At 34.9% G+C, this 22,737-nt stretch overlaps 1 protein-coding gene across 3 annotated transcripts in view; it reads right to left on the bottom strand.

Moving 5' to 3' along the window:
- The window catches only part of TBC1D22A (TBC1 domain family member 22A), a 149,916-nt gene that overhangs the window by 66,653 nt on the left and 60,526 nt on the right, over positions 1 to 22,737 (bottom strand). For all 3 annotated transcript variants that reach the window (XM_021524818.3, XM_021524817.2, XM_021524816.3), the window contains exon 11: positions 10,984 to 11,111. In XM_021524818.3, the coding sequence (XP_021380493.1) occupies positions 10,984 to 11,111 (128 nt within the window). The remainder of the gene's footprint in view (positions 1 to 10,983; positions 11,112 to 22,737) is intronic.

Below are 22,737 nucleotides of genomic sequence, written 5' to 3'. Positions count from 1 at the left end.
GTAATAATTTATTTGCATAGTTAATCAGAATAACCAGTATAATTAACTACATATTTCACCATTTGTACCTTCACAGTATATATCCTGTTCAGAGATCTGAATAATCAGGACGATTTTATTTCTGAACTAGTGCCCAGCTGAAGATTTCCATGCTGAAGTTTTTTTGTTCTGTGGAAATGTATCTCAACAGCTAAAGGTGGCAAAGATTTAGTGAATGAATGCTTACTAAAGACAGCCCAGAGGACTGCTGAGATCAGATTTAACTTGAAAACCATTGTCCAGTTCTAATGCCATGTTAGGCATCACTTTAGAACTTCTTCATATTCCCCTACACACAGCAGCATTAGTAGCATTATTTCAGTTTCATACTACAAAAAAAATTAATTCCAACTAAGCCCAGAAGAGCCAAATTTTATCAGATTTATATACATTTTGAAATAGTTGGAGTTTTTTGATCAGTAATTTCTGACCTACTGCTGGGACAACAGAAACTGAATTGGGATAACCACATGAATACTTACAGAGAAAAATGTCAAGAAAATGAAGGAACTGAATGATGGAACATCAGAGTAATAACAGAAGAAAATTACACATTCTATCTGATTTAAAGGTATTCATCTTATTTTTATTAGATGGAAATTGAAAAAAAAAAAAGAATAGGAATTGGGCTTTTTGAAATTCTGTGAGGGGAAAGTACAGCACAGATTGCTTGGAAAATGTAAGAGAAAAATATGTTGAACAAAAAAATCCTATAGAGAATCTACTAGAAATAGTTATGAAATAAGAGAAGCAAGAGCTCTATTGAGAAAAAGAGGAATTCTTGGTATCAGTAACTGTTGTCAGCTATCTCAGGAGAAATGTCATGCAGACATTCTGAAACCCGTATCTTAACTAAGGAAGACAGGTCAGGAAAACAAAGTAGATATGCAAATCATCAGCATAAGCTGACAGTGAAGTTGTAAGAAAGCCTCAGATCACCCATGAGTAGGATGGAGGAGGAAGAGTGAAAAAGAACCAAGAACCCCTGTGAGACTGGAAGAAAGGGCAGAACAGCTCTCAAAATAGACAGCCAAGGACAATGCAAGTGGCAGAGCGAAGCACAAGACTGTCACGTATCAGGAATACAAGAAAGGCCAGCATATTAAAGAAGTAGTGATCACTACTGGGAGCTAAAGGACTGGAGAGACAAAAGAAGATAAGATTTTTATTATTTCATGTAGTTCTAATGAGATTGCACATTCCAGAAACAAACAGTAATTATGCCAGTTTCATAAGCCCTTCACAAGGATCCATGCTGCTATAGCTTCTAAGCTATTTTTACTGAATTTTACTGGATTTGTCAAATATTAGTTTGTCCTTTCTCTCCCGCCCCCACAAAGTTATGTTTGAAGTTAGGTATTATGTCTTACACAGTGGCAAAGAGTTAATATTACCTTTAACGTTTAATAGATTTTCTGTGCAGGCTGCATTAGCTATGGATGTCTTAATAAATTAGAAAACAAGGAAGCAGAGAACTGTCCAACATGTTAGGACCTTTGCACATTTGTTCAGGCTTTAGCAACAACAAGATGTCAGAACAAAAAGGGAAAAGTCAAATGGCAGTCACGGTTGAGTTCTTAGTGTTCACTTCTGTGAACAATAATAACTGACACAACTAACTGGAACTTCAGAAAAGATAACTAAGGATATTTAAAATACTAAACTAAACAGCTTGAAATTGTAGTGTAGTCTTAAATGTAATGTAGTCTTAAAACACATCAGTGAAGCTCAGTGAGGAAGAGCTCTATGGGAGGAAGGAGCATAACATTAAAGAGTATATGGATGCAAAAAGGCAATTTTCCTTTTTGTCTTCTGGTATAGTAACACAACTCTCTTCCAGACTTTTGTCTTTGAGAACCACATTAATTTTAATAAAGACTTTTTTCTAGAAATACTGGCTATTTCAAAGGAGCCAAGGAGCAAAACAAACTGTTTTCTAGACTGTATCTAACATTCTATCTGCATTCATCAAGATCCTGATCAATAAAGCACTTGAGAGTGCATGCTTAAACAAAAAAAATCACTAGGTGTTCTGTTGAAGTCAATAGGATTATTCACATTCTTCAAGCTATACTAAGCTAAGCATAAGAAAAAATACTTTATCTCTGTATTCACAATTAACTTTGATTTAGCCACAGAAAAATTAACATGTATTTCAAAAGTACTGGAAGCTGCCTAAAGAACTTGAACCTAGAAAAGCCTACAGGCTTCCCTATGAGTATCACTGAGTTTTGATTTGCTGGTTTTTGCATGTCTAAATACCTTTCTCATAGAAAAGCATGGGTTCTCATCTTTATTCCTTTTTTTACTTTCCACACTGAATCTTCCCTGATGTCAATGAATGCCTCCAAAGAAAAATGGACAAAAATTATCAATGCACAAACATACTTCAAATTCACACTTACTTACATTAAAAAAGTTTGTCTAGTGGTCAAGAATTTCACATCGTAAGTCCTTTTAAATATTATGAAAAGAATTTCAAGTCACTTTTTGCAAAAATGCAGAGAGCTTCCATTTTGAGATGAAGATTTTTAGATTTGAGTGCCTACCAGCCTGCTGTGTACTTATGCTACAAAGTTAATGAAGATGGAGTCAATATGTTCAATGGAGCCTAAAAAGGCATTCAGCTGATGAGTCATTCTAAACCATACATCTCATAAATCACGCTAAATTTCTCTCTAGGCTCCTGAATTTATTTACTGGGTGAAGCTGTTCACAACAAGCCCACTAGTAGGAATTGGCCCCTAGATCAGGAACTTGGAGTTCTGGATCCGACAGATCTCTGCCAACACAGAAATTCCCATGTATTGGCAACTCATTCAAAGGCATGCATTTATGCCAGTTAACAACTTCAACTATCATGGGGAATCATACATAGAGGCTGCCACTGTCAGTTTTATATCTGCCAGTGCCAGTGCAGGTGAAGCTGCAGATCACAGTTGGGAAGCTGAATGTGTATACTGCTATGTGCCAGAATGTGGTCCAGCAGAAAATCAGGATCCACTTAGTCTGCTTTCACTGAGAATTTGGAAACCCCCTCTCTACACAAGAAGCCACAAAATAAATAGGAAAAACTAACAAACTAGACTTGGATGATCAACAAAAGATACATACACACCATTATAATTCTACAAATACCATCTGGCTTTTTTCTATTATACGAGAAAACCTGTGAGCTATATTCATATATAAAACAGTCATATATGAATGAGAGTATTCTAAATTCACACTGAAAAGCTAAATTATTGTTTAAGAAATTTATTTTTTCTCCTCTGTGCACATAATACTTAGGCATGTTAAAGACTGTACGAAGTTGTGCATATATCTATATATGGTTAAAGCAGTGTGGTTGTTTTTTTAACTAACACTTTTACCTTCTTTACTTTGAGTTTTCTATTATTTCAGATTGCACTTAACACAAGGCAAACCATAAGAGGTTAGTGACTTCAGTAGTGCTGTACACTGAAATATAATTGCCTGCCACAATAAATTCCTAATGAGCACAACTCTTGCCAGTGGAAGGTTGCCGTAGCAACAAAGTTATTCCAGAAGGTAACTACCCATTTGGTAGAAGGTGATGACACTCAGTTGTCTGACAAAGATTTGAAAACTATAAAAACTTTTTAACTGCTCAAGTTCAACAGAAATTTGATGTATCAGGACTCTCTTGACACAAGAAAATACTGATATGCTAAATACAAAGGCATTGAGAAACTTCCAAATGAATGCGGCGTCAAAACAAGGACATTATGTTAAAACAGGTACACCTTTGGATTGCCAGCCTTGCAATAAAAAACAATTCTCTCACTTGTGCGTGTCTTCCTATGGTTCCAAATAACTAAATATCATTTAAAACATACTTTTAAGTTTACTTTTAGAGAGAACAATGTGAAAAGGTTTTCCTGAATTATAATGTAAGTTGACAAGATCAAAGCTGGGCTCAGTAGACAGTAGGATGGTGAATTCCAGCTCTGAGGTAGGGAGCTAAAAACATTCACAAGAGAAAACAGGTGGCAGGATCAAAAGTAGAGGCATTGACCTGAATACAGCCTCCTGAGGACACTGATGCTTTTTGACCCAGGAGCTGTTTTCTCTACAGCAGGTAGTGACAAGAGTCACTACCAAGACACACAGTATTTTTTACCTTTATTTTCTAAGAAAATTAAACTTTCATGTTTGCATTTTACATCTGGCAGGAAAGGTTATATCCCACTATGTCTGTTTCCTCTACTCCAGAACATTTAATCCACTAGCCAGATTCAAATTGACAAATGCCTAGAAATTTGAAAGACATTATCCTACCCACATGTTAGTAATTAGAGATTAAATGTTCATATGTCCGGATACTTCTTACAAGGTAACTAAGTCAGATTCTAAAATTAAGTTATTGTCAAATGAGAGAGAAAGTGTTCATAAATTAAAAGGAAAAAAATAGCAGAACAGGATCTATGTTGTTCAATAAAATACTAAAAAATACTAAAAAATATTAGTTTGGTAGAGATGCAAAATTATTCTGAATACCTTTTACTGGTAAAAAATAAAGTTGGCTTCAAAAAGTTTCAGAAAGCTGTTGTGCCACTGAATAATAAAATGACAAATAAAATGCAAAGTCTGGATATACACACAGAGGTAAAATCACTGCAAAGCATAAACATCTGATGTCATCCATGACATGAACCACTAAGACAGTCAAGCTGGACTAACCATGAACTAACCATTAACCTGATGTACTCACCTTTGAGAGGAGAAATGGATTCTCAGCACTTCTGGAAAATTGTACCAATATTATTTCTTAAAACTTAACATTAGATGCCTACTTTTAAACAAAATCCCCTTAATCAGAACTTAGTAATGAGCTACATAAATTATACCAAGAAATAAATGGGAAAAAAATATGTCTGTTACCATACTGGTCAATAAAGCATTAGGTCCATTATGAGATAGTGCTCATTTTTATATTCATGTAAGTCAAAGAAATGAAAAATGCACATCAGTTTTCCTTGAAGAAGGGAAGATATAAATGGTGGTCAATACATTTACATTTTCCAGAAAAAAGTAGTGTTTATTTTGAGCAAAGAAAGTATCAGTCCCCTCAACTAAGAAAAAATAATAAATTCCAAGCAGGAAAAAAATGTATTTTTCTAGACCCACCTGCAGGATTTCTGGAAGAAAGATACAAGCCAGCAGGCTCCACAAGCAACAGGTGCCCTCTATTGAAGTTTGTCTAAGGGACACAACCTGAGAAATGCACTATCAACCAAGAAGGAAAATCTGCTTCGGAAAGGTGGCAAATAAGGACAAGCAATAATTCTGATCTAACACTAGGGCTGAAATCACACCTCTTCTCTCTCATCCTCTCTCCCTTGCATCGGCTGTGGTGCTCATCAGCCTTCTCACTTCCCTAATGTGAAGAAAACTAACAGATATTGCCACGGAGCTGAGGGGAACTGAAACTGGAAGAAAAACCTATTTCAGCAGTGAGACAGTAAATCAACTCACCAGTACTGTCAAATTCTATCGGTCTTATTATTTGCCTTTTCCTGTATCTTTTGTTAATCTTTGTTTTGCACTTTACATGGTAGGATTTTATAAATTCTTTCATTTGTGCCTAATTTCACACAGTAAGCTTTAATAACCTTGGTAACAGTAAAGTTTTCCTCACACAAGAACAGGGCCATGCTACAAAGTAGGACAGCAGGGCACTGTAAACAGCACCCACCTCACCTCCCTGGTTTTGTGTTTCCAATGAGTCTGAGTGCATTATTCATGTCACCTGCATCAGCTCCTTACTGGAGAGCTAGCAACACAGCAGTCAGCTAAATGGCATGAAACAAAAATGCCTCCTGGCAGGTGAAAATATTAGGCTGTACATTTCAACTCTAAACATTCACACAGCATATGACAGCATGCATTTAGAACTGAAAACTAACATACATGGCTGCTATTTCATTTTCCTTTTCCTACTGCTACTTTATTTTTCTTCTTTTCTGAGCAAGTTCTTAGCTACGAAACCTGTGTTGGTGTCCCTTCTGTGAATTATGTACACTACTACTGCAGTGAGTTACACAGAGAAATCACTGCACAAAAGGCAGCACAAAAAGGTAATTTATGTGAGAACATCAGATCAGAAAATAAACACTTTAATGAAAAATACATCCACTCCAGTCTATGTGAAAAATAAATAAAATTAAGTACTTTTATGTTTATGAAAATTCCTATCCTATTTAAAACACCAGTTATCTTGCATCCAGATAATTTGATGCCTTGTTAGAGACTTCCTTCCAGCTGCAAACTGCCTACAAGTCAAATGCAGTTTTGAACTCCATATTTAAACAGTTAAAAATACTGATACTCAAAATTAAAAACTGTCCTGCTCTGAGTATTGGTAATACAAGCACTGACATTCAAGTCCTGTATTGCCATTTCTAGTCAGGGATGAAGAATTGGGAATGGCTGCCACTGCTGAAATGATATTGCTTCCTATCCCAAACACAGGAGTACACAGCTGCATAAACACAGCATATCTTACAAGTGCCTGAAGGACAACACACTTTTTAAGAATTTAAATAAATGAAAATAAACTTCAATGGAAACTGTCATCAAATACCAAATGCTACCTGAAGAAAGGATACTTTCTGAGATTAAAATATAAAGCACATAAATATACTTATCTAGAGCAAGACAGCACAGATGCTGAGCATTGAGGCATCTCTATCTTTTCTAATACAGTATGTTAAATCTTGAGTGAAAGTTGGAAGCCCACAGAAGTGAGTTTCAATTCAACACTTATATACACTGAATAATTCAGCCATTGTGCCACTTTGTTTTACCAATCCTTTGTGCCAAAAAAGATGATAACACATAAGACAAAAAGGAAAGCTACTATAAAAGATAAAACTCAGGTCTTATATTACATTATTTTGGTTTGTGGACATGAAAGTTCATATTAATTAGTTTAAGTTCTATGGATTTAAATTTTAAATGTCTTGGGTATAAATTAACAAGCAATTGGTATTTTGAAATAATTTACAAGGTATTTAGTGCATAAAAAAAAAAACCAGTAAAAAAAAAAAAAACAAAAACAAAAAAAAAACCCCAAGACCTGAAATGAGTGAACAAGTGAAGAATTCACTCATCAAAATGCAATTCAGGTTAAAGAATAAATCAAACTAAATACTTACAACTAAAAGGCTTTCTCAACATATCTTTTGCAAGCAAAATTCATAATGTCTCTGTCTCTGTTTACTCTGTCTACCCTTCTTCAGAAAACAGTGATGTATTTTAGTGGATTTCATAGATACAGTTACAGAATAACAGAGCATTTACTGATGTGAGAATTTGGGAGCCTTTCCAAATTTCTCTTCCCCTGAACTCTAACTAGCTCAAGTACAGGTATTTTGGATATGTTCAATGATTTACTCCACAGACTGTAACAACTGACTGATGAATCCTAAATTAAACTAGACAGAGAATATGACTCCAGCCAGAGTACTCTTACTACCATACATTCCACCACAGAGGTGGACATCATTAAAGTGTCCAATTCTATTCTCACAAAAGTCACTGGGAGAACAGTAAAAATACCAAGAGACAGAATGCAGTTCCAACACCTCCAGCCAACAGCAGTTATCTCTCACACTAGGAAATGCACAGCAGCAGACGATTTAAGTGTATTGTTATTCCCCTAAAAAACCTCTGTTGCAGTTCATGAGAAACTGGGGCTTGCTGTGAGAATCACCAATCTAGAATTTAAGCTGGAAACAGCACAGTATTTATTTTTCCACTGAAATAGAGGAAAACAGGCAGCTTGGAGAAACAAGGCATGGTTTCAGCTTTAATGGGGAGACAGGAAGACAAAAGAGAGAAAAATGCTATTTTCCGTGAAAACAGCAGCAGCAGATCCTCTCTTTCAAAAGGTGCCACTGGTCTCTTCTTGTTGGATTTCTGCAGGAAACAGAGCCAGAATGCACTCCAGGTGCAGACATGAAGGGATCTGACAGTTCCACCTGCCCTGCTATTCCTTCCACATGAAGGAATCTGACTGTCCTGCCCCTCCTGAACCCTCATCTGACACTGCTTCTTTGGCATTCCCACACCATGACACAAACTGGGACTAGAGATGTCTGGAAACAGGCCTTCAAAATGCCCCATCCCTTCCCAAGAGCCACAAGGTAGGTGGAGAGCAAAAGCCCAACATCAACAGTGTAGGCATGAATTCCTGCAGTCCCTACTGATGTTACATAACAACATGATAGTTCACCTTTCTGAACTTAAAGCACAGATAAAGCTAATTCTGTTTACAGTAATTCAAGATTATCAGGGGGTAAAAGTCAGTACAGGCACATCCTAAGTACAGACTGAAATAGCAGTCAGTAAAACTGTGTCAATCTAAGCAGAACTTTCATGTGTCCTTAATTTACTGCTGTAGGACACATGAGGTAGCAAAAGCAAGCCTGGTAACAGGATCATCAGCCTTTGAGTACAGGGAGAAAAGTAGTCAAACATCTATTCCCTCCTTACAATTATTAGTAGGATTGTTCCTCCCATCTGTATCTGGAAGGCTAATTATATTTCTTGCCTTTACTCATTTTATGTGTCTCTTTCAAATCCAACATCACAGGTCCATCCATAGCTAAACCCTCTGAAAATCTTCTTTATTAATATATCTCTAAGTGAGAGATATATTTTGGCCTATAGCAGGCTTTACAGTTGAAAATATGAAGCAGACAAGAAAACCAACTGAACAAATTCTCTCAAGTGTTTTCCATTTGGAAGCACTGCTAGTACAGCTGTAAACAATTAACTCAGAAATGGCAGGCAACAGAATGGCTTAATGACAAGTTGGGTAAAAATCTGTGACGTTATTGCTTAATGCTTTAGCAAAAACTTTGCATGAACTTTACTGGCTCTTGCAGGTTCACTGCATTTATTATTCATAAAATCCATATTATAGGTTGATAATCAGTGTAATACAAGCACAACTGAAATCTGATTAGCAGCTTGAGGAATTGCTTGAAGTTCTTTCAGAAAAACGTGTCTAAGATATCCTTATTGGTTTGAAATAACTATTAGACAAGACATGCATACAAAGCAATCTACTAAATAATGAAACCTAGAAAACAGCCCAAATCTGCTGCACCTGCTGAGTCAAAACACAGAATTACTCCTTAAACTTGTTTAATACACAAAAATAGTCCCCTCTCTGCATATAAGAATTCCATTTAGATATTTGGATACTTATACCTCAAAGAAACCTCGATTTAAAAGATACCCTTGGAAATCTCTTGCAAAGATCAAGTATAAGCTTTTAAATACTACTTTAAATACATCAGGTTTTTTTTAATTATAATTAAATAATCAGACGCACTTATGAATAAAGATCCCATTGAAGTGCAATTTGAGAGGTGCCTATGGACTAGTAATGAGAAAGGGCTCCTTTCAGCATAGCAATAGTTTGAGAAATTAATCCCAGACTTACTTTTCAAAGGAAAATTCTCAACATTATCATAAAATCATAGCTCAGAGAGGAACTCAACTTGAAATTCTGTCATAAGCATATATTTTTGGGGCACATATTGGTAGTTAGCTGGATTAAAGAGGCTCTCTTACATTATCATATAGGTAAGGCTAATGATCAGGTATCAAGAGCAGTACTAGAGGTAGCATGGTAAAAAACCTTCAGGAACTAAAAATACTGCAGCAACAGCAACAAAAATTCAAAAGGAGATCAATTAGTTACAGTACAACATTTAAATAGCTCAATCCTTCAAATTATCAGAAAGGTCTTATAAAGAATAAATTTTTTACACTGGAATAAAAGGCCAGGTAATAACAGATATCACAATGAGTAACAGATATTATAATGAAACAAAGGAGGCAAAAGATGAAATCAATCGCCATGTTCAATTCAGATATTTGTTGAAGATAAACTCTGCAAGGATACCACCTCTTAGAATAGATTAACAGTAGAACTGATAGATTCCTCATTTCTTAACATGTTGTTATCAGATTTGGATATCATCAGTTATCACTGAAATTACTTACTGGACTCATTAAATGAAGAGCAAGCAGTTCTTCACTCTCTGTTACAGGTTTGGATAGATGATCTAAGTAGACCTTTTGGCATTAAAGTATATGAAACTAACAAAACATTTCTACATAATGAGTAAATATAAAGACAATGGTATTTAAAGAAACTGCATCTTTTTACAGGGCATAAATTATGAGTTAATCTCATATTTACTGACTAATACAATTGAAAATTCTTAAAGAATTTAAAATATTGTTATTTTTACCTCCCTCACTAACTTCAACAACAAAGTTGGTAGATAAGGATACTAATTTAAACATATAGTCAAGAATTGCAACCAGAAGCTTCTGGAACATCAAGAAATAGAAATAAGAATGTGTAAACCCTTTATCTCAAACCTCAATTCTTTCTCCTGACAATAAGAAAAGACATTATTGAGGAAAAACAATTACAAGAGGTCAGCAACATCAAGTTTTGTCTGAACAAACAGTAAGACAGAAGACATGACAAAGGACAGAGGCTGAGAACTGAAGATTGAAAGCTAATATTGGACTGAATAGTTAAGCAGATGGACAATAAGAAGCCTGGAAATCAGAATTGATGGAGGGCATTGATTAGGCACAATTCAATGTTTCACTTCTCTGAAGAGACAGAAAGGAGTATTGACATTAACTTTGAGTGAGTGTTCAATTTAGTACTATAAACTACCATGACATCAAGTTCTTGGTTTGAAGGGCAAGAAGACTGAAGACATTAAATATTTCTAAGCAGCAGTGATCATTAAAGGCTTTTTCTCTTATTATGGTGATTCTCAGATGACACTAAAGCACAAGGTTCAAGAAAAACCACGCACAAAGACACTGGCATGTCCAAAACACATTACCAGAGTTATGGAGGTTTAAAAAAGTACTTACTTGGTATGTGTCCCATAGCCTGATGGTACACCGTAAAGGGACTTCTCTCATCAGCAAGTTATTCATCCAACGGAAAGCAAATTGCAAGTATTTCACCTCATGCTGATCCAAGTGCCTATGAACTTGTTCTGAAGATAGAATAAACAGGTATTTTACTGCAGCTTTTCTGAAATCTCAACATATCAAGTGCACTGTCTAGATCAATAAAATACTCCTCCAATCTCAAGGAAATAAATTGTGGTGGTGCATGCAAATTTTCACAATCAAATGAGAACACTCAAAATATAAATTAGCTAAACATTACACTGGAGTGATTTTTCTGCCACTGGATGGATTAAATAACTGGTCTGAGTTGCACCATTTTAATCAAATATTAAGATCACAGTTTTACAATATACCACAAAAATATACAAATTTAAAATGTGAAATCATTAGGTACATATATCCTCACTAATTTCTTAGGCTACAAATTTTTTGGGATAACACAACAAGAAATGTGGTTTCCAAATAAGATAATGGCTTCCAGAAAAAAAATTGGCAATCAAAAAAGAAAATTATTAAATTAAGAAGGTAAAGAAATATAAGGAAAAGACATGTAAAAGTTGCATTCACTTGAGACAAGAAAAAGTGAGATTAATATGTAGGAAATACAGTGAGAAAACTAATTTACAGCTTAAATAATTTTTTAGTATTACAAATAAATGCAAATAAAACCAATACAAATCAGTGGTTTCTAAACCAGGACTCTCACACACTGTGTTTCTTGTAGAACACATACAATTTGAAAGTAACCCATGCTAGTGATAACCACTAGCATGGGCTACTGCTAGAGCTAACAGAACTAACCTACTATATGGCTTGTCTATATTGAGACAATTTTCTGCAAAAAGGATCACAGACATTCTGTTAACATGCTTTAGTTAACAGACTCAAATATGGCATTAGTATGGTGTAGATGACAAATATTGCAGAAATGCTAATGTCTTATTTTGGACAAATTGACAAGAAGTCTTTGTGAAAGCCTAAGACGTTCCCACTGTCTTTCTGTATACAAATACATTCTTTTGCTGCCCAGATCATCCCCTCATCCAAATTCAAAGAGGTGTATTACCAGCTAAAACAATGAGTAAATGTTCATCTTCCAAACTTTACAAATCTAAGAAATATCTAAAAAGGCATTAAACCACTAAATTAATTAAAAGAATAATCCCAAGAGTATGGCAGCTCTGTTACAGGAACCATTACCTAGAGATTAAGGTAATGAAAGTGATACTAAATTATAATGAAGACTAAAACTGTTCATTTTTTTTTCCCTCAGGATGTATTTTTTGGCTCTATGAAAGTGTCAGACAATATACAACAGTTGTTTCATTATGTTTTCAAATTTAAAATCAAAAATTAGGGCTTTTAAAAAAAATAAGACATCACAACACATTACTCCAAAGGTCCACTTATCACATCTTGTCTCCAATGATAATGGAAAACAAATATCAATGAAAACGTATTAAGCACTGGTATTTCTCCATAGCACTTGTCAGCCTCCATTTATCTGTGGCTAATGGAGCCTTCAGTAGACCTGGTATTTATGTTCCTAAAGTCACATCCTTCCATAATATAAATATAAACAAATATAGACAAATTATTAAATTGCAAGGCCCAGAACTGCACACCATGCTCAAGGTGATCCCACACCAACACTGAACACAGTGAGATAATAAATAGTGGGATAATAATAGCTGGAGATGCTGTGTTTGATGCACCCCAGGATGGGATTTGCCTTCCTGGCCAGGACAAACCAGATCCCTTTCTTCAGGCTGTTCTCCAGCCCCTCCTCTCCAACCTGTGCTCAGAATTACTTCATAAATGGTACAGAACTTGTGACTTGTTCTTGTTAAATTTTCAAATATTAAATAAATCACTGATGACTGCCCAATGCTCCAATCTAACAAATCCCTCTCCAAGGCATCTTGTTCCTCAAGAGTCAACAGTGCCCCCCAGTATAGCATCATCTGCAGACTTAATAATGTTGTATTCAACTCCTGCATCCAGATCAGGATAAAAATATTAAATAGATCTAGCCTTAGACTTGAACATTTAAGGATATCACTGGTGAATACTCACCTGCCAAATGTAGCCTCACTCACTACAACCTTTTGAGCCATGTCATCTGCCAGCTCTCCACTCACTGCACCATTACTAGGTCACTTAGATTATTAGATTCACGTCAAATGCTGAGTTACTATTGTGTGTCTGCCTTTGCTTTAGAAAAATTTAGCCACAAGTTAAATATACTGAAGTGAGATACTGGGTTAAATTTATTGTTTGAAGCTACATTTGGATACCTACATTACAGGCTACTATGATTTGATAATCTAGTACATCAAGCAGGACGTAAAAAAAAAAAGGCAGTTTTATTTCTAGGCAAAGTTACTAATTCACAAAATTTTTGTTCTTCACACAGCAGAAACAATTTTCATTTGGTTGTTTGTAGCCATTAAAAGTAAGTAATGAAGAACAATAAATTGTGCCAGTTGTGATATTTCAACTGTGGTAGTTAACGGGCATAATCAATTTCTTGAAAGTTGCTTTCTAGTCTAAACAAGTTGAAAAATGGATTACTAAACTCTGTGTTTTATACCTAATTGATGCAAGACTGGAATAGAATATGCATTGAGTAAAGAAACTAATTCTTCCTACTTTGCAAGTAATTGTAAGCAGAAGCTAATTTGCTGATAAAGGTAATTCGGACTGGCATAATCTAAATCTAAATTTTCCATTTCAATGAAAGTAAGTATGTATGTGCAATGAACAAGAAGTTATATAATTACTGTCAGCTTTAGGATGTGAAGTATTTTATAAAAGCTACTTCTACTGCAGTTTCTGATAGCACAATTATTTTACAGTTAAAAAAATAATTCTTTAATCAAAATTCACATAAATCTACACAAAGTTTGGGTGAAGGAAGTCTTCTGATTAAAGACTAAAATACATTACAAAAATGCATTTCAAAGTAGCATACTGTCAAAAATAGGCAACCTGTAGACAAAAGCTATTTATAACTATTCATATTTTTATTAAATACACTTATTCGTACATTATTTTGAATGATCACATTCAGCCATTTAAACAGACGTTCCTCATACCAGATGGGTCTATACACATAATATATTCATTCTTCATGTTCAATGTCAGCATCTCATGCTGTTTCACTGAATTCAAAATTAAAATCTGCATGATTACAGAATCATGACCTGAACAGTTAAAGACAGAAACAACCTGTCGAAAAATGTCAACCTATATCCTGAGAGGAAAATGGTGTTAGAATGAGTCCCTAGGCAAGCTTGCAAATAAGAAAAGGAAAAAACCACAAAATAATGTAAGATTATGCCTGAGCTGCCAGATTACTGTGGCACAGCATGGTGTCACAACATCCATCTGTACAACTCAACATTTCAGAACATTGGCCTATTGGTGCTCACCTTTACTCCAAGATTCCTATAAATCCTAGCAATAGTTTCTTCTGTTTGACCTAGTTTTGAAATTTTGAATATTACTTAAAGTTTATTTTTCAGTCATATTTCATACCCCGAACACTTTGTTGATAACTCTATCAATATTTAATATATATTCCATTGTAAATACAAAAAGCATTAAGTGTTCAAAATAATCTGAAATGCAGGTAAGCTAACAGTCTCTCATAAAGAGGCCTTTTCGTTCAACAAGAGGAAGAAAAGTGAGTATTTCTCATGAAAACCCACACAGTTTTTTTAAAAAAGTCACAAGAGTACCTGCTCTGATACCAAAGCAAAAGGAAAGTAAAATAATGAGCCTATCTTTGCCACAGAACATTATTGACATTGCCCTTTGCATGCACAATGATTTTTTTTGCATTGATCCTTAACGTACAAAAACATGCCATAGAAACATGTTAGCACTCCTGTCTTCCATGGAATCATATAACCATTTAGGCTGGAAAAGACCTGTAAGGTCTTGATCCTAAACTATTAACCTAACACTGCAAAGCCCACCAATAAACCACGTCCCTAAGGGCTCCATTTACACATCTTTTATATACCTCCAGGGATGGTGACTCAAACACTTCCCTGGGAAACCTTCCAGTTCTTGATAATCCAGTTCCAATCCCTGATAATCCTGGTGAAGAAATGTTTCCTGATATCCAATCTAAACCTCTCCTGCAATAACTTCCTCTTGTCATTTTCTCCTGTCTGTCATGTGTTATTTGGGAGAACTGACTGACCCCCTCCTGGTCACAGCCTCCTTTCAGGCAGCTGTAGACCACAATAAGGTCTCCCCTGACCCTCTTTTCCAGGCTGAATACCCCCAGCTCCCTCAGCTGCTCCTCATCAGACTTGTGCTCCAGAGCCTTCCCCAGTTCCATTGCCCTTCTCTGGACACACTCCAGCACCTCAGAGTCCTTTTTCTTGAGAGTGACCCAGAACTGAACACAGGATTTCAGGCATGGCCTCACAAGTATTGAGAACAGGGATAATCAGTGCCCTGCTCCTGCTGGCCATGCTGTTTCTGATACAAGCCAGGATTACATTGGATTCTTGGTCACCTGGGAACACTGATGCAAGCTGACTGATGTTCATCCAGCTGTTGACCAGCACCCCCAGGCCCTTTTCTGCAAGGCACCTTTCCAGCCAATCTGCCCAGCCTGTAGTGCTGCAGCGGGGTGTTGTGGCTGAAGAGCAGGAGCTGGCATTTGGCCTTGTTGAACCTCACATAACTGGCCTTAACCCATTGATCCAGCCTGTCCAGATCCCTCTCCAGAATCTTCCTGCCCTCCAGCAGATCAACTGAGGGTGCACCCCATCTCTATCTTATAGTTCCCACATACGGAACCTTGCAGTCCAAAAGAAAGGACCTTGTCACCAGTCAATGACTGCTTTCTTTTTAAATACTCTATTTGTTGAAAGCTAATTTTTAATCTAATTGTCTCTCCTGAATAACTTCAACATTGTCCAAAGCCAGGATATTTATGGGACACAAAGGTAAGAGTTTAGAGTAAAATCTCAACACCAGATGTTGCCAGATGCAAAGGCAGAAAAGGGCTTACAACCCCCAATACGAAATTCTGAACAAAAGGAATTCTGTCAACACCACAGCTTAGCAATGAGTTATTTGTAGTTATATAGATTAACTTCTATTAATATACATTAATTACAAAAGAAGTTCCTGATGACTGAAGAAGACAGTCTAAATATCATAAATGTGCACCTCAAGACAAGATCTCACCATGATATATGGTTCTACTTCAAGTAATAGCAGAGATCCTAGTCAAATATTTACATGATGATTACATCTTGTTCCAGACTTAGTTTATTTTTTATAGCTGGTTAAAATTGTCCACTGTAAAAAATTACAATAAAAACATTTTTAAAATACACTGAAATTCCTAAAAATTAAAATATGACTGGCAGAAGCACAGAAGTATTGCCAATTACATTCTCCTCATGACCTGCAATTTAAACATAATGGTCCATTTAAATTTAGCTCACCAAATGTATAGCTCATAGCTAAAAGCATCTTCATCATAACAAAAGATATGGTCCATATGCTAATACTGAAAAGCCTAAGACACTGATAACAAAGCAAAAGAAGAAAATACTAGAGGAGGGAAGGAGGGAAGGGAAGGCCTGGTAGCCTCATGGAATCAAAAGTAACAATTCTGTGGTATTTAACACCAAATGGAGGAAAATATTAGGAAAAACATTTAGTAGTAATCAAGAAAGATCTACTCTTCTAGTTAAAAATTAAGAAAAACCCCATGTTTGCAGGTGGACCTCAATATTCCGAGTGCCACAAACAAAGAAAACATGTTTGATGAGACACTTCTAGGTACCATCACTGGACTTCTCTAGCCTGTTCTAAATCATAACTGTGTGCATTCATAAAAGTGTTTATGCCTGACAGTTTTTAGATCCTTCATCATACGAAACATCTTTTTTCTTCCTTTTTTTCTGGTTTTTTTTTTTTAATTTGCCATGAAAACTGTAAGGTTTGGTGATTTAAAAGTTAAAGTGCTTACAAGCACTCAGAAATGTACAAATTATTTTACAGTTAGTCTCAACTCTTGTTAAGGTCTCTGAACTCTCTAATAGTATACAAATATAATCTCCACAGTAAAATATAAAAATATATATCAATTCATTATAATGCCCAGTGAACAGCACTTACAATTGGATTAAAGTATAATACAGTACTTACAACCATAAAATCAGATATAAAATAACCACTAGTGAGCTAAATAAAATAGCTTTATTAAAATGAGAAAGAGCTTTGGAGTGCAAATTAATTAAAACAATTATGAAATGCTTACAAGATTTTTCCATCACTTCAGCACCAAGCTGACTTAGAAAGATGGGCCAAGAAATAAGATCCTTATTAATCACTCATTCTCAATAGCAGCAGTAAGGTCTAAAAAATTCTATGTCCATTTCAATTCAAAATGCTTTCACATAGCTGAGAACACCAGTTTTGCAACTCTTGCAAATGCAAGCTATTAGAGCTCTTTTTTCCAGATACTTCAACACAATCCTAATTCAAAGTTATTGGTGTCTGTAAAATGTTTTACAGTATAATTAAACATGAACATAATTTTGCACAGATAATTACGCATTCTTCAACCATCAACCAAAAAATCATTAGCATGATTGAATACATAACAAAGATAGATCAAATGTCAACTATTACCACAGTTTCATTATCAGTTCATTGTATGAACACCCAAGATTCAAATTAAAAACCAAATTTATTAATCTATATCTATCACGTATATTGAACAGATAACTTGTTCTATGAGTTCTGATTAAACAACAGTAAATGGATTAATAAGAAAATGTAATAGTCTTGGTTGATATTTTGTCTAAGAGTCAGATTTTCCTAAAGAAAAAAGCAAAACTATTTTCTCTGCAGTTTAAAAAGTTCAATCAGCAGAAAAACTGTGTATCCTTCAGAAATGTGCAGTAAAGTATTAAAACTACCCATGAGGTATTTCTAAGTACTTTTTGGCTTAACTTGTCATATGAAATTAAGTTCTGAGCAGAACTGTGAAATGTTTGTGTTTGGAGCATTGGACAATTCTATGGGAACAGGCACCTTTATCTCCTGGGACAAGAATCTGCTGAATGCAAAAGATCCACACAAGACTCAAAGAAGAATCCCAAAGAATCCCAAGTAAAGTCTGGACATTTAAAACTTTGGCAGACCATTAAAAACACACAGCTCTCAAATAAACTAAGACCTTAGAAAGGATAATCCTACAAGTACTAATCCTATTCTAATGAAGGATGTTTTATAAACTTCTCCAATTATATAAGAAAACATATTATAAATAAATATTAAGAGCTTTATCAACCAACCTTTTAGACATTTCTACAACAAATATTACAAAGCATGAGAAGTACACAAAATGGTACAATTAAATAAGCCTTTCCACTGTGGTTAAACAAAAATGCATATAAAGAAAAGGTTTTAAATTACTACATTTCATGAAGAACTTGATCTGCACATATTTACACATTACTATTTACAAGAGAGTTATATTTAAAAATTTCATGTGAATAGCAAAACTATGTAAAATATGAATTTAAGACCACAACATCAAAGTATTTTATTACAAGTCCTTAGTTCTGGCATCATCTACAGAACTTCAGATAATGGGCCAACCAAGATATTTGTAACCCAAGAGAGAAATAAGTAAAGAAAGTCTGATTAGTGTAGTTAAGATTAATTTGCTCAGAATATTAAGACAAGAGGCATTATCTATTTTATCTGTCATTTGGTGTGAATGAAAACACATATAAAATATTGCAGCAATAAGAAAAATAGGACTTGTAAGATTTATAACAGAAGACAGTTTTAAAAGATGAAATAGCAATGTAACTGCACATAGGAATAACTAACGGTATTTCTTCAAGCAATACTATTTAGTATTTGTTAAAAGTCACTCTTTTAAGCAATCCAAATATAACAACTTAAATTTTGCACTAAAAATACCTCTTAAATTTTTTAAATTTTTCTTACAACAATAAAATGCAAATAAACTAGAAATTGCCCTGATGAAAACATCATCTGTAGGAATAGCTGTGGTAACTCTCCAAAACAGATGATCAGAAGATGCATTCACAGTGGAAACGGCAGAAATTCTGAAATTTTACTGAACCTTTAAAAAATGTAGCTGAATTCCAGAGAAATGGAATTCTTCCTTATTAGAAAATTAAAATGCAGCACTCTTCTTATGTTCCTAGGTATTTTTCCATTACTTCCATTTTCAAGAGAAGTGGGAAAGTATATACAGCAACAGTAAGTGCTTTTTTAACTATTATTTTTAATCATTTTTTGCATTTTTCCATCTCTTGTTAATAAAATTTAAGGGCAAGTTCTACAAAAGGTTTGATGATTTTTGGTGAAACAATGTGAAACAGTAATAACAGAGAATTTCTTTATGTACAAAAAAAAAAAAATCTGTGCAGAACACAAATGCAAAACCTGGGTTGAGTTGTTCTAGAAAAGATGCAGAATAAAATCTTTTCAAATTTATCCCCACACAAGAATTAGAATATTTATACTGCTGTCAATACTGGCTTTATAAATTTCTGTAATACTAATAAGAAGCCAACATATATAAAAAATACATTTAGCATTATAATAGGCTACGTTTTTTTCCCCGAGAACTGCCTTATTGTTAATTTGGAGAGAATGCTACATTAATGCTTTTATCAATGTTATACATCTTTTATCAATGTTTATGGAATCCCCAGACTACTTTTATCTAAAAATGCTCAGCCTTCTACAAATGGCTACCTCAAACTCTCATGCAATTACCAGTTGCCTTACAGTAAACTGAAGAAGTTGAGACTCTTCCAAGCATGATGCTAGTCAAGTGCTAAGCACCTGTAAATTCTGGAAACACAAATCCTGAATTAATCTGGGCATTCCTATACCATGTCTCTTTGATTTCAACCCCAAATGAAGTAAAAGTGGAAGATAGTTTCCCATGTGAGCATGACATTTTACAAACCATGAGAAATGGTTCATGATTTAGAGCAGAGAAGCTCTACTGGCATTACAGGAAACAGTTATAAGAGATTCCTTGTGTTATTGAGCTATCTATTGATGCTCCCTCTCAATTTTTTTGTACAATTCCAAGAAAAATCTGAATGATGATGACAAGTAGACTAATGAAATTGAATAATGTTTTCTCTTCAAAATCCATATCATCTAAAACAACATTCTATTAACAGGCCAAAAATGCCATTAAACACAATTTATCAAAATTATTTTCTGGAGTTTAAGCAAAATGAGATTATGATTAAATTAAGAGAGCATTTTGTCTGTTTGAAATCTTCTGCAATATTCTGGTGTGTACACACAAGGACAGTTACTTTGAGGGGAGTTGTGATCCATAAGGCTGGGTTAATGAAGGTTGTTTGAATCACTGACATAATGCATTAGCACTTTGCAAAGCACAAGCATCACCTTTCATACACTGGTAATCCATTACTATTAGCAAATAAGCAGAACAGGCTTCATCCACTCAAACAGCTACTTACTACATCAGGATTTGCTTCACTGTGCAGTTACCCAGCATCAAGAAATAATGTGACACAGTACCAACAGGAATATTATTTTCTTGAAGAGTAACCTTAATGAGCACTTAGGATAAGTACAGCAAATACAGAGTATGAGGGGCTTTTTTAAAAAGCAAGATAACTGAATTTATATCAGCCATATATTTCCCTTTAACTGAAGTATAGCAAACCCAGAATAAAAAGCCAAAAGGAAAAAGGAAATTAAGAGAAAACCACAATATTCAATCATACTATGCATGACTCCACCAAAAACTCAATAAATTCAGGATCCCTTAGCTGAGGCATCCAAAAGGTTATGACTGCAGTACACAACCACCATTGTCTAATTAACAACTAAAACTTTATTTTCCTCTTAGACATACTTTGTTGTGCTTTTCTTGCAGAAGAAGGTAACTGAGTGGACAGTCTTCTAGCCAAAAAGACACAGCCCAAAGAATAATAAATATCTTTACAACACAAAACTTTTAACTGGACCCCTGTATTAAAAAGGTTGTGATCAACAGTACAAAGTCCAATTGACAACTAATTACTAATTATGTCCCTCCAGAGGCAGCACTGGGGCCAATGTCTGTTAAAGATGAATGATAGTAGAGAATAAACTCTGTGTTTGCAAATGATACCAAATGAGGAAGAGTACTTACACACTGAAACTGAGGGCTACTATGTAAGGAACATCAGGAAGTTAAGGAATGGCTAAGAGAAATCTCCTGTGGTTCAGGAGAGCCAAATGTCCTCTGTTTGGGATGGAAAAGTTTCATTCAACAAGCACTGACAGGGCACAGCTAGATGGAAAGAAGCTCTGCCAAGAAGGACATGGGGATCCTGATGGACAACAGGCTGTACCTAAGTAAAGAATGTCCTGGCAGCAAGAAAGGCCAAACATTTGTTAGGCTTTCTAAGCAAGAAAGATGCCAGCAGGTCAGGGGATGTGGTTCTACCTCTGTATCTGCCACTTGGGAAACGACATCTGCAGCATGTCCTCCAATGCTGTGACACTGGCATGAATGAGCAATCCCAGTGCAGGGCACAGGAAGCTGGAGCACTTCACACATGAAAGAAGGCTGATAGAACTGGGTTTGCCCAGCCTTAAAAAGTAGTCTATGAATAGCTGCAACTACCTGAACATGGAGACAAATTATTCTCAGAGGTACACTGAGATAAAATAAAAGGTGGTGGACATAAGCTCCATTTAAAAAAATAATTATTTATATTAAAAAATAAAATTACAGTGGAAGTAGTCAAACTTTCCAAACAGTCCTACCCAAAGAAGCTGCAGAATCTCTATCCCTGGAATCACTCAAAACCCAACAGGGCAAGACTCCACACAGCCTGATCTAAATTGGCCCTGTCCCATTAGATAGAGTCATCAAGGCAAGGGAACTTGGAACACTGACTTCCAGAGGCCCCAGACAACCTAAGCAGTTCTAAATGTCCATCAATATTTACTAGCAAACATTCACAATGTCTACTGAAAACTACAAAAAGTTTATAAAGACCTCACAGGTTTATTTAAAATTAGATAAAAAACAGGAACCCACACTTTACTGTCAGTTGCAAAGGACGATCAAAGCACAGTATAAGATAACACAACTATTTGTTACAACTGTCTTATTTTTTTCAAGTGTGAAGCTTTAAAAATACTACTTCCTAAAATTAATATTTGAGAGAAATTATTTAACTATATCCCTAAAGCACTGAAGGTACAAATAAGACTTCAGCATTTATTTTTTCCTAAACTAAACAATAATACTTAATATTTTTATTCAATTGAACAACAAAGTTGACTATCAGAATGCTATTTCTAATTTTAAAAACTTGGTTAAAAAAATCCATTTATATAAATGTTCATTGACCAAGTTAAGGAAGTATACTTACAGGAATTTTAATTATATATTTCATTTAAAATATAATCATTTGCTTCTGAAATGTAAACATCAATTTATGAAAGACTAAAATTGTATATAAAAAAATCATATTATGAGAAGTTAGATTATTTTTAAGTAACAAAATATACTGATTTAACTATATTAGTAATATAAATATTTAGCTACCCAATATACAGAAATATGCCCTTGTATTTTTCATATTCACTGGCATTTAAAAAAAATGTATTTACAACAAAAATTTTTACATACAT

Source organism: Lonchura striata, chromosome 5 (genome assembly GCF_046129695.1).
Source record: "Lonchura striata isolate bLonStr1 chromosome 5, bLonStr1.mat, whole genome shotgun sequence".
In the NCBI taxonomy this organism is placed as follows: Eukaryota; Metazoa; Chordata; class Aves; order Passeriformes; family Estrildidae; genus Lonchura; species Lonchura striata.
Note: the sequence above shows the minus strand (reverse complement) of the source record. Positions and strands in the feature narration are given on the sequence as shown.